The sequence below is a fragment of the Bufo gargarizans genome, chromosome 2 (genome assembly GCF_014858855.1).
Source record: "Bufo gargarizans isolate SCDJY-AF-19 chromosome 2, ASM1485885v1, whole genome shotgun sequence".
In the NCBI taxonomy this organism is placed as follows: Eukaryota; Metazoa; Chordata; class Amphibia; order Anura; family Bufonidae; genus Bufo; species Bufo gargarizans.
The window spans coordinates 629453603-629467316 of record NC_058081.1 but is presented as its reverse complement, the minus strand read 5'-3'; the positions used below and the strand labels follow the sequence as shown (position 1 = coordinate 629467316).

Here is a 13714-nt window from a genome sequence, read left to right as displayed (position 1 = left end):
CTGTGACCTGTGTCTCATCTTCTCCTCCAAGTCTTTTTTTATCATAATTGTTTGTATTTTAAATTTGGCAAAATTTTTTTTATTTGTCACCTGCAGTCCTATGTAACAGCCCTGATAACAGTGCTAACTTTCTGTGTGTAGATAATGTAGTAGATGTTCCATGCAGTCCCAGTGACGTAGCGTGGGTTGCCAGCATGTATTGCTCCCCCCCCCATCCCAACACACCCCGCCCCTTTTACAGATAATGTAGCAGTCCTATGTAACACCACAGATAACATGGTGGTAACTCTCAAAGTACAGATGATGTAGTAGATGGATATAAGGCCCCAGAATTCAGAACACGCACAGTATGACCTGAAGTCTGGGGCCAGGATGCAGCAGGGTGGGCCAAATTCTCAAGCCACCCCCCAACCCTGCCGTGAAACAAATATGTGTTTGGATATTACATACATCACTACAAAATATACAGTATAATACAGCGCCACATCCATCCAGTGACATCTCCTGTGATGTAGACTTTCCTCAGCTTCTTCATTTGGAGATAAGACCGCCATGACACCTTCTTTCAGCCTCTTCTCGTCTCTGCAGAGTTTTATTCATATTAGTTATTATTATTATTATATATAATGGCCCCTCTGTAATATTAGGATATATAATGGGCCATTATATATCCTAATAATACAGAGGGGGCCATTATATATTATAATAATACATAGGGGGTCATTATATATAGTAATTATACAGTGGGTCCTTATATATCCTAATATTACAGAGGGTCATTATATATAATAATTATACAGAGGGGAATTATATATATATAATAATAATACAGAGATGGCCATTATATATCCTAATATTACAGAGGGGTCACTATATATAATAATTATACAGAGGGGAATTATATATATATAATAATAATACAGAGATGGCCATTATATATCCTAATATTACAGAGGGGTCACTATATATACAGGGGGGCCATTATATATTATAGTTATACAGAGGGGCCATAATAAATATTAATTATACAAAGGAGCCATTATATATTATACAGAGGGGCCATTAAATATAATAATTATACAAGGGACCATTATATATTATACATAGGGGCCATTATATATTGTAATTATAAAGAAAGGGCTATTAATAATGGGCCCTCTGTATAATTCTAATATATAATGACCCCCCTGTATAATTATTATATATTATGGCCCCACTGTATAACTATATATTATAGTTATACAGTGGGGCCATAATATATAATAATTATACAGGGGGGCCATTATATATTAGAATTATACATAGGGCCCATTATAAATAGCCTCTCTGTATAATTATAATATATAATGGCCCCTATGTATAATATATGATGGCCCCCTTGTATAATTGTTATATTGAATGCCCCCTCTGTATATCTATAATATAAAATTGGCCCCCTTGTATAATTATTATATATTATGGCCCCACTGTATAACTATAATATATAATGGCCCCCTGTATAATGTATCATGGCCCCTCTGTATAATATAAAATGGTGCCCATTCTTTCTAAATATACTGGCCTCCTTTGTATCTCTTCTGCCCACCTCCATAGTGCCCCCAGTATGGCCCCCAGTACTTACATAAAAAAAATAAAAAATACTCACCTCTTTTCATCACCTCTTGTAGTCTTTGCTTGGGCATCCCGGCGCAGGCGGTCAGGAACACATCACCCTGCCCTCCTGCGCCGCGTCATCACATCATCGCGTCATCTCGCGAAACCCGGCGCAGGAGGTCACGGTGATATAATCGCGATCTCCTGGACTCCTGCGCCGCTCTACTTCTAATTAAAGCTTCAGGCCAGGCGGAACGGAGGGGATAGGAGCCATAGGCTTCCATCACCCTCATTTTACTGCCTTCTGTAACTGAGAGTTATGAGATGGGGGTCTGACTCCTGGCACTCTCGCCAATCAGCTGTTTGAGGAGACCGCGATGTCCCAGTGAGCGCCGCAGCCTCTTTGCTCCTTACCAAGCACAGCGCTGTCCATATGATAGCCCTGCGCTCGGTATTACAGCTCAGACCCAATCACTCAGATGGGACAGAGCTGCACCTAGACCATGTGTACGATGTCATATGGCCCAGGAAGAGACTGTGGGGGGGGGGGGGGGGGAGTTGGGTAGACAGCCCCGGGCCTATCGTGCACTTAATCAGCCCCTGATTGCAGGTGTTTCGTGTTGATTAGCTGATCACAGTATGACACTATGAGTCTACCATATTGAACTTTTCACAATATTCAAATTTTTGGAAACACTGACTTTTGGGTTTTCACTAGCTGTAAGCCACAATCATCAACATTGAAAGAAATAAACACTTGAAATTGACCACCCTGTGTTTACAGAATCTATATAATATATGAGTTTCACTTTTTGAAGTGAATTAGTGAAATAAATTAACTTTTCAATGATATTCTAATTTATTGAGATGTATCTGTAAGTCTCAAGTTTGTAACACGGCCCAAGCTATAAACAGAACAGTTAGGGGACAGCGGACCAAATTGTTAATTGAGGCATTATTACTGCCACCTAGTGGGGGAATAGATTATAACAAGGGAATTTAAAATTCTCTGTAAATGAAGCTAATTTATTATAAGATGAAAAAGACTGCAACTTTCTAACATACTTCTAACATGCAGTTCTTATTGTTTTCAAGATCTATCATTTACTGAGCAAGCCTCAAACTGTGTGAGCAGCACATTATCTGTCCTAAGACTATTGCCATATACTGACAGCAAGCAGAGGAACTGGAATAACGAAGAGCTGCAGAACTCTGCATTATGTCATGCTTAAGCGTCATTTATGGACAACAGGTAATAAACTGGTATGGGTCGTCGTATAATGAGACTTCCTTAAAATGTCTTGTATACTTGATGTTTCTGTGTGTCAACATGTTTGAGATTTTTGCTTGCTACCAATGAATGGAGACATCCTTGTTCACATTAAGAGGCTGGAAAGCTGCTTATGCAGCCTGAGGCACTTTAAGGGGTTGTCCCATGACATTGGCGTCTTGTGGCTAGCATTACTATAATGATGTGAAAGCTACCCTGTGAAACCTGTTTCCTACTTGCTAATGGCCCATGTGCCAAAGGAGAATGTTCTGTTCTATTCATTGTCAGCAAGCAGAGATCTTGAAATTGTTGACGGACTGAAGGAGGGGTATTGCTGTACTATAAGAGATTTTGTCCCCGGACTGTCACCTCCTCCTGGAAGTAGCGGGTGTGCGTGTCTTACGTAAACTCTTGGGATTTTCTTTGGAGTTTTGTTGCTAAGAGATTAATTAACCGGTTGTGAAAAGATTAGATATGCTTGACATCTTAAAGGGGAAAAGCCGAGAACTTGGAAAAAAAAGAGGCGATTCTGCTTTTAATTACTGCTAATTTAACAGAATAGAATAATATTCCATGGAAATCCTATAAAATGACACATGATCATCATGTCGCACCATATCTAACATGTAGGACACGGCTGCTGCGGCTGCTGGATTGGTCCCGCCATAGGTCCTGCTTTATGGAAAGGTTCCCTTTAAAACAATCTAAATGCCAAGTGGCTGCTTCTCAAGACGCCTGGCGTGACCGTGACTCGTAGCAGACAGAGTCCAACCTGAGACGTCTATGTGATGGCCAACGAGTTAAACTTTCTTCTGATCATCTGCGGATCATTCACCATGGCGAGCACCATCGCCGCGCTTATGACCGACTGCTGGCAGGTAAATAAACGGAGAATCATTGTCACTTCCTGCAGTAGATTTCTACAATTTGTATTCAGTCAGACTACGATAGCTGAGCAGGTTTAGTGCCCTACGTACTATGGGCAGCGTACGAACTGTTATTAAAGGGAATGTGTCACCTAACGTTTTTATCCAGATAGTGACAAATATCCTTTTATTGTTCTAATCAGTTTTTATTTTCAGATTTTTTATTCTATTTCCTGAACATGATCATAGGGTGGCCATCTTGCCTGGAGTTGTAGTTTGCAGCATTTAGAGAGATGCTTTACAGCAGACCACAGACACCATGGTCTGGAGGGGACTCGGTAGGGAGATTTTATCATCCCCCCAGTTTTCTGGCGTAAAAAGATTACGCCTAAGCCTAGGTGCACATGGTGTTTCTAAGCTGCCCCTGTTACTTTCAGAAACAGGGATTAAATGAGGGCAGGGTCGGTGCGTCTGGCACATACTTTTACCATAGTCTTCTGGCGTAAAATAGGACTCAAATCTAAGGATTCTTGGAGTTGGTATAGACTTCAGTTTAGATGCAGGGACTGCTGGAACAGCCTGCCAGATCTTACTGCCCATGTGAAACTAGCCTTACAGTGCCATTAAAGGGAACCTGTCACCAGGATTTGGGGTATAGAGCTGAGGACATGGGCCACAGCACATCTGCAATACCCAGCTGATGGCCACAAGCACATCTGCAATACCCAGTCCCCATAGCTCTGTGTGCTTTTATTGTGTAAAAAAAACGATTTGATACATATGCAAATTAACATTAAAGAGTCATATCTTACTTGTGTGACCAGAGAAGAGTCATATTTTCAAGCTCTGACTCATCTCAGGTTAATTTGCATATGTATCAAATCGTTTTTTTGACACAATAAAAGCACACAGAGCTATGGGGACTGGGTATTGCGGATGTGCTAGTGGCCATATAGCAACCCATGTCCTCAGCTCTATACCCAAAATTCCAGTGACAGGTTCCCTTTAAAGGGGTCTTCTCATCTCAGACTATGGGGGCATATAAGTAGGGTATGCCCCCTTTGTCTTTAGGTGCGGGTCCCAGGGAACAGAGCCCCGCAAAGTGGGACCCGCCCCAATCAACAATCAGTGGGGGCATATCCTAGCAATATGCCCCCATTGTCTGAGATGAGACAACCCCTTTAAAAGATGAAAGCTGTGATTGGTTGCTGTGGGTCACAAAAATAACTTTTCTTTTAGATAGTTTTTAAGATAATTTTCAAAAATCTCTCCTATTGTTCTTTATGTATATTTTGTAATATTGTCTTCCCAAAGAGAACACTATATCCATGTGTAATTGGGCCATAGCTCAACCACATACTGTAGCACCTCCCAAGATGAATGCCAGGACAGTATTTTGCATATATTGTATAAAATGTTTCTATATGACACTATTCTGTATATATATATTTTTTTTTATATCATTATTTAAAAATGTAAAAGGTTTCCCAGGAGTTTAGATAGATGGCTTTTCCTTAGGGTACTCATCAGAAGGTACGCGAGATCTGGAAGTGCTGTGACCCCATCACCCCCGGGCCACAATAGCCCCTTTACTGCAGATTCCCACACTGTGTCCTCCATTGAGCTGTAGATGTGTCTTGCACTGCAGCATAGACTGATTCACCTGAATGATCTCAGCGGCAGCACCCAACACAGCCACACAAGTCAGACGCCCAGAAATCACGCCTTGACGGGCTATAATAAGATTAGGCCAGCCATGTAAAATCACAGCAAACCCTTTTAATATATTTGCTACCAAGTGAGTGATTCACAGTCACATCCTGCCCAAAGAACATCCAGAGCAGAAATCATCCATAATTTCATGCTAGTTTAGTGACTGCACAAAGCATATTCTTAATGTATAATGTCATTTTTGTACCCCACACTCCATTCTATGGGCTCAGCTATGCTGTTAGGGTTGTGTCTGACAACAAGCTTACTGACTGTTTCCTGTGAAAACTAGCAAAATGTTCAAATAAATAATACAGTCTGTTCAAATAAATAATACTTCGGAAGCAATACTTTTAGGGACGTACACGGTATCAGTGTTCAGGACGTAGGGCCTTGGTTTGTAGCCCTGCCCCTGTAAGGGTTTATTATCCTGAATGTGTTTATCTTGTGCTCTTCTTTCACTTCTAGACTTATTAAAGGGGTTTTCCCATAAAGAGATAGGGGATAAGTGTCTGATCAGCGAGGTCTGATAACTGGGGCCCCGGGCCCCGGCCAATCATGAGAACGGGGCCTATGCTCCCTGTCTGAATGAAGAAGCAGACAAGCATGCATGTCCGCTGCTCACTTCAGCTGTAGGGGACTAATGGAGACAGCCACCTACAAGAACTCGACTATCTCTGCCAGCCCCATATAGCTGACTAGATGCATGCAGGACCGTAGCTAAAGGTTCATGGGCCCTGGTGCAAGAGTTCAGCTTGGGCCAGGAGCGTTGCTAGGGTCTCAAAAGATCCGGGGCCTAAGCCCCAATAAATATGGCCCAGTTCTCTGAGTCGCCCCCCCTCTCCCCCCACACACCGCATTTTGCTGTTCTTGTTATACAGCAGCACACACCTGTCACATCCAGGGTCTCCAGGTGACGTCTCCTCAGATGTAGATCTCACCATCTTCTCCATTTGGTCCATACAACTTCTGTCAGCCGCCCTGTCTCTGCAGAGTGTGACACACGGACATCTTAGCTTCCTCACATTTCTATCATCATCCCCCACAATATTATCTTGCTGCTTGCTGTGCTCCCCAATACCCCCAAATACTATCCTGAAGAAAAATTAGTTCCCCCCATGGTAATAGTGCTCCTCATAGTCCCACCAATAGTAATTCCCTTCTAGAATGCCCTCATTAGTAATACTGCCCCCTACAGTGCCCTCAACAGTAATAATGCTCCCCAAGAGTGCCACCATTACTAGAAGAGCCCTCCAGTATTAATAATACCCTCACAGAGCCCCCAGTAGAAATAAGGCCTTCTATTGTTCCCCCAGTGGTAATAAGGCCCCCATAGTGCTCTTAGTAGAAATAAGGCAGATCTATAAGTCCCTCCTATAGAGCCCCCAGTAGTAATACGAGCACCTATAATGTCCCCTGAATTTTTTAATACCCCTACAGTGCCCCCAGTATGTATACTGCCCACTACTGTTATAATGCCCACTCTGAAGTGCCCCCAGTATTTATAATGCCCTCTGCAGTGCCCCTGTAGTTATATTCCACCCTCCACAATACAGTCCCATGTAAATAACATCATACCATCTCTCCTGCCCCCTCCAAAATACAGTCTGATGTAAATAACATCTCCTCCTCCCTAGCTGCATTCAACATACAGTCCCAAGTAAATGATATCACCCCCTCACCAGCTGCTTCCAACATGCAATCCCATGTAAACATCACCTCCTCAACATTCAGTCCCATGTAAATAACATCATCCCCCCTACCAGCCATCATCAATATACAGTCCCATGTAAATAACACTGCCCCCTCAACATTCAGTCCCATGTAAATAACATCATTCCCCCCCAGCAGCCACCTTTAACATACAGTCCCATGTAAATAACTACACTCCCACAGCCATCATCAACATACAGTCCCATATAAATAACATCACTCCCTCCTACAGCCACGATCAACATTGTCACAAACCAGCGGGTGTGAACCCACTGTGCTAGGGTCCTACCTTCTCTAAGGGCGTTGTCTAAGTGAACCCCTCGATCTTTACAGTACCCCTGATGGTGGGGATAGACTTTCCTGAGGGGAACACCAGGTCGTTACCTCTTGAGGAGGATAGGCACACGAGGCAGCTGGTCCAAGCGGACCAGGAGGTACCTGAGAAAGGTACCAGAGCTACAGGCATTGTCAGCAGGCTGAGTTGTTACCAGAAGCAACAGTGCAGGACCGAAGGATGAGGCAGAGGCAAAGTCAGACAGGCAACAGGTCAGGGCAGGCAGCACAGGTACAGGTCAGGCAATCCGGCTCGGCAACAGGAGAGTCAAGGCAAGCAGGCAGGGATCAAATGGGTAGCAGGATCCAGGAACACAAGTACAAGTCAAGAACACAGGTACACAAGTGGATATCAGGAACCTTAGCAGGACACAAAGACCTTGACACTGAGGCATCTGGGAAGGGGGCTGAGCCACTTATTATGTGCAGGAGGGCTAGGATTGGTTGGCGAGGTCACATGATCCAACCCATAAAACACAGGAAGTGAAGTGCGCCGGCCCTTAAGGAAATTCTACAGGAAACAAGCAGTAAGCATGCTGTGGCCAGGGCTGAAAGGAAACAATGGCAGCAGATCACTGCTGAACACAGCAACTGGGACCGCGGCAGGAGCAGGGGAACAGCGGTGCACAGCAGCTGATGTTACAAACATACAGTCCCATGTAAATAACATCACCCTGCCCCAGCCCCTTCAACATACAGTCCCATGTAAATAACATCACTCCCTCCCCCTTCCACCTCCAACACACAATTCCATGTAAATAACATCTCTCCCTCCAGCCCTAACATACAGTCCTAGTTAAATAACCACAACTCACAGCATTGCTCTGCCGCTCCCTGCACTTACCTCTTCTCATGTACAGACCTCATCACAGCGTGTTCCCCTGGGACTTCTCCTCTTCACTGTTGTCCATTCCTGCACTGGTCACATGATGGTGGTGACATCATCGCAGGTCCTTCTCAACCACTGCCTGTTTTACTGGTCACATGACCTGGATGTCATCACAGGTCCTTCAGCTCTTCCAGTGCATTAGATTCAATAGTATTGCAGTCCTGGGGACTGCAATGCAGTTGTATCTAGCTGACAGGGCCCAGACCCCCAATGTTTTAACCTAGCAATGCCCCTGGCTAGAGTCCCCCTTCCCTCAGTGCTTTGTGGCCAGGGGTGCACATAGTCTTTGTACTGCCTGAGGCAATAATTGAACCGACACCCTCCCCCATGCCAAATTCTTGACCTAACCCCTTCCCTCTGCCAGAAGTGTAACTTGACCAGCATGCACTTTCTATAATACCAGTGTCTTCTTATGTGGCACAAGGGTCTTTGGGCCCCCTCAGGCTCCTGGGCCCTTTAGCCACTGCTACCTCTGCACCCCCTATAGGTACGCCCCTGCATGCATGACCGCTGGTCCATTTAAACGGGGGAGAACAGGCCTCCATTGTCATGATCACCGGGTGTCTCAGTGGTTGGATCGCAGCTCATCAGGCGCTTTTTCCCTATAATTGGATAGCAATACTTTGTCTTTATGGGACAACCATTTTAAAGGGATTATCTGGGAAGGCATCCTCTGGATAAGTTATTAATATCAGATCAGTGCTGATCAGCTATTAGAAGATGCCAGGCGCTCCATGAGCACCGCTGCCTCTTCCTACGCCAGAGACATCACTATATCGGTGACATGGCCTAGTTGCAGCTCAGCCTCTTTCAAGTAGATGGGACTGAGCTGCAGTACCAAGCACAACCACTATATGATGTACGGCCCTGTCTCTACCGAGAGCCTACAGTGCTCACCAGAGTTCCAGTGAGTGCAGAGGCTCCGTGAAACAGCTGATCAGTGGGGGTGGCGGGATTTGGGTCACGGCAATCTGATAATGATTACCTATTCTGAGGATAGGTCATCATCAACTTTACCCAGATAACCCCTTTAATATCAGGTTTCCTTTTAATTTACTGGGTAGAATGTGGGGGTGACTGATGCCCACTGATAGGGATAAGCGAATCAACTTCGGATGAAACATCTGAAGTTGATTCGCATAAACTTTGAATACTTTACGGAGCGAGCACTCCATTAAGTATTAGAATATATTGGCTCCTATGAGCCGGAGTTATTATTTCACGAAGTCTCTCGAGACTTTGTGTAATAACTTCAAAATTTATTTCTACTGCAAAAAACTTTTTACCGAACTCTGTTTCGGTTCTAGTTGGTACCAGAGTTCGGTAAAAGGTTTTTTACAGTAGAAATTAATTTCTGAAGTTATTACCCGAAGTCTCGCGAGACTTATTACTTTGGCTCATTGGAGCCAATACATTCTAATACTGTATGGAGCGCTCGCTCTATACAGTATTCAAACAAAGTTTTATGCAAATCGACTTTAGATGTTTCATCCGAAGTTGATTCGCTCATCCCTACCCACTGATTCCATTTACCCCCAGAAGAGAGCCCATTCAACTCAATGGTGCCACGAACAGAAACAACAGAACAATGTAATGTAGAACAAATACTTCCACGAAATAAAAAAACATTATTACAAATAAAACATCTTTTTTATTTGCTCTCAGATCAATAGCAAAGGATCTGTAATGTTAAGCACTCGCTGCAAAGGTCTGTGGAGAGAATGTGTCTGGGACCGCTTTGTAAAGATCTGGACTTGTGATGTTTTCAGCTCCTATCTAAACCCACATCCAGGTACGCAGAGCCTTCATCTATCACTGAGAACATGGACAGTTGGCAGGTGGATGCATGTATATAAATGGTGGTCACAGAGACTAGTCAAAAAGTTGCTATGCAACTTCAAACCAGGTATACAATAGGTTTAGTTATTTAGGGGTCATTTATTATCCAGAAATACGCTTATATTAGCAGTATTTCTGGCGCAGATTGGGGCGCAACGGTTAGTTACACAATTTTGCGGAACGGGTGTAGACCCATTTATTTCAATGGGACCAGAAAAGATGTGCATCCGTTGTTCCGTTCCATGGCCTTGCAAAAAAGATAGCTCATGTCCTATTCTTGTCCACAATTGCCAACAAGAATAGGCATTTTCTATCATAGTGCCAGCCATGTGTGGTCCGCAAAATGCAAAACGCACAAGCGCCGGTGTTTTGTGGATCTGCAATTTGCGGACTGCAAAACACTATGGCCATCTGAATGAGCCCTTAGTCTTATTATACTGTATACTTTATGTCAGCACAAGTAGGGACATATTATACAGAGCCATAATTTATACTTGTAGAATATACTAGATGATGCTATTTACACTTGTATCTCTAATTAATGTTTGCTGCAATAATGTTTGTCTTCGTTTGTTTTCAGCTACGATCGTCCTCACCAGAGCATTAATAATCATCTCCAGTATAATGAGCGTTTTTGCATTTTTCTTCCTAATTCTTGGATTCAAAAACCTCAGCTGGTGCCAAGACACATTCACCAAACTACAATGTCTGCGGCTCACCTCGGGGCTTTACTTTCTAATAGGTAGGTATTCCTGTATAGCACATGTACAGGTGCAATCATAGTATACTAAAGATGACCATAGAATATGGCTGTCCCCATTTCTACACACAAATAGAAATGTTACATGGTGGCTATCAAAATGCAGGTCCATGTAATAAATGGACGGGACTAGTCTGCGAGCAGGGCAACCACTGATAATTAAAGGGTTTTTTTGGTACTAAAATATTGATGACCTTTCCACCCATTTTTTGCAGAACGGATGCGGACCCATTTATTTTAATGGTTCCGCAAAAAATACGGACAGCACACTGTGTGCTGTCCGCATCCGTATGTCCATTCCGCATCTCCACAAAAAAGATAGAACATGTCCTATTCTTGTCCGTTTTTCAGAAAGGAAAAGTCATTGTTAGGCCTCTTTCACACTACAGTATGTTGAATTCAGTGTTTTGCGTTCCGTTTTTCACGGATCCGTTGTTCCGTTTTTTGCTTCCGTTGTGGTTCCGTTTCCGTTCCGTTGTTCCGTTCCGTTTTTCCGTATGGCAAATACAGTATACAGTAATTTCATATAAAAAATTGGGCTGGGCATAACATTTTCAATAGATGGTTCCGCAAAAAACGGAACGGAAACGGAAGACATACGGATGCATTTCCGTATGTGTTCCGTTTTTTTTGCGGACCCATTGACTTGAATGGAGCCACGGACTGTGATTTGCAGCCAAATATAGGACATGTTCTATCTTTTCAACGGAACGGAAAAACGGAAATACGGAAACGGAATGCATACGGAACACATTCCGTTTTTTTGCGGAACCATTGAAATGAATGGTTCCGTATACGGACCGTATACGGAACGCAAAAAACGGACCGTATACGGAACGCAAAATACTGTAGTGTGAAAGAGGCCTTAAGCAATGGTGATAGCCGCATAAAATGAAATTCAAAAAACGATTCCGGCACCTATTTTGTTACCATAAAATCTTCCTCTTTATTCAATCACATCATATGCGGGACAGTATCACAAACAAGCTGTTTACGCGTTTCGGAGACCTTCTCCTTAGTCGTAACAAAGTGGTCTGCGAGTCTAAAGAAATTTAAAGACCCACGTTCCCTCCCCCATCTAGTAGGTGGTGGTAACATGACGTCACAAATCAATCAGCTCGCAGACTCACACCTGAAGCATCATTAACAAAGTACATAGATTTAAAATAGCCCCACATGATGCGCCTTCCACATCCCCACGCCTGGGCTGAAGCAGCACAAATGGGGAAATCTGTCTGCAAAGCACAAGCGCAGGGTGTGAGAAACCGCATCATGTGAACAGGGCCATACAAAATATAAGAGATTCAAATAAAATGGAAGCCTGTAGAAATCTACATGCAAAAATGGATGACCACGGCTGCAATTTTCATATCTTTGTAAAACTAAAATAAAATACAATATAATGAAAAAAATGTGTTGGAATATATCACAGAAAATATACAATCTGAAAAGATATTCTTGTGCACTAAGGGTCCATTCACACGTCCGCAATTTGGGTCCGCATTCGCTCCGCAACTTGCGGACCCATTCACTTTCAATTGGACTGAAACAGATGCAAATCCAAATTTTCTGGATCCGCATCCGCATTTTCTGGATCCGCATCCGCATTTTTGGGATCCGTCTTTTCGGGATCCGAAAAATCATTCCTGAATTTTTTTTATAGAACATGTCCACCTTGTCCGCAATTGCGGACCAGGAAAGGCATCCTGTATTATGGTGTGTGTAACGTGCGGTCCGCAAGTTGTGGATCGCACATTGCAGGTGTCCATGTCCCTGTATCCAAAACACTTACGGACGTGTGAATGGACCCCAATGCATGTGCAAATACTGCATGATGACTGACGTACTGGAACTATCATGAAACTATATCCAGGGCTCCAATACAAAAGAAAAAAAAAAAGTATATTGGTAAATATACATCAATTCCTTCTTTTGATTTTAGACCGGTTGGCACCCTTGTATTTAACAAAAAAAATCCAAAAAGCCTCTCTTAGGAGTATTTTCTTTTGATAATCTCCTCCCCTACTTGGTGCCACCACTTTCTCAATTGCAAACGCACGGAGGGATCCGATGTTACGTCCGTGTGTATGGATGAAATGTTTGGCAGCACCCGAGATGTTAATGATAGATGGATTTGTAATATAATTCAGATGTTCAAGTATTCTGGTTTTAAATTTACGTACGGTGCTGCCAACATACATCATATCACACTCAATACATTGTATAACATAGATCACCCCCGTGGTATTGCAATTGATGTAAGTTTTTATGGGGAAAGTGGTTGAGTGGTCAGCATTGTGGAAGCCTTTTTGCAGACTTTTTTTATGATAGACCACTGCCGCAAAGTGCAGTATTAAATTCTGGCATTAGTCTCTAGGAAGAAACCGAGATTATGAAACAGATTTATTAATCTTTTTATGTCGCAAAAGTAGCATAAAATAGTTAGCAATTGTGGTGCATTCCATAGTTGTGCAATAATTTGCGACTTTTCTCTATTTTTCTACACTTTTTAATACTGGAAAGAAAGGTGGGCAAGGCTGAGCCCGTGGTCCAACACATTTACTATAATTTATGACAGAAACTGCTGTAAATTATAACTGAAATCTATACCGGCTCACAACTAGCGTACATTTCAGTTTTTGGCGCTTGGACTCCAGAAGATGACCAGAAGTCTGATTCCCCCATATGCAACGTCAGTCATATTACGTCTGCTCTATTGTCCTTTACAGTCCGGTTGGAGC

General features: G+C 43.0%; 1 protein-coding gene across 1 annotated transcript in view; it reads left to right on the top strand.

Annotated features, from left to right (window-relative positions):
- The first annotated feature begins 3699 nt into the window (after nt 1–3699).
- Nucleotides 3700–13714, top strand: part of LOC122926228 (claudin-16-like) — a 58271-nt gene continuing 48256 nt past the window's right edge. Inside the window, exons 1-3 of the mRNA XM_044277600.1 lie at nt 3700–3741; nt 10040–10166; nt 10794–10955. Coding sequence (XP_044133535.1) covers nt 3700–3741; nt 10040–10166; nt 10794–10955 — 331 coding nt within the window. The remainder of the gene's footprint in view (nt 3742–10039; nt 10167–10793; nt 10956–13714) is intronic.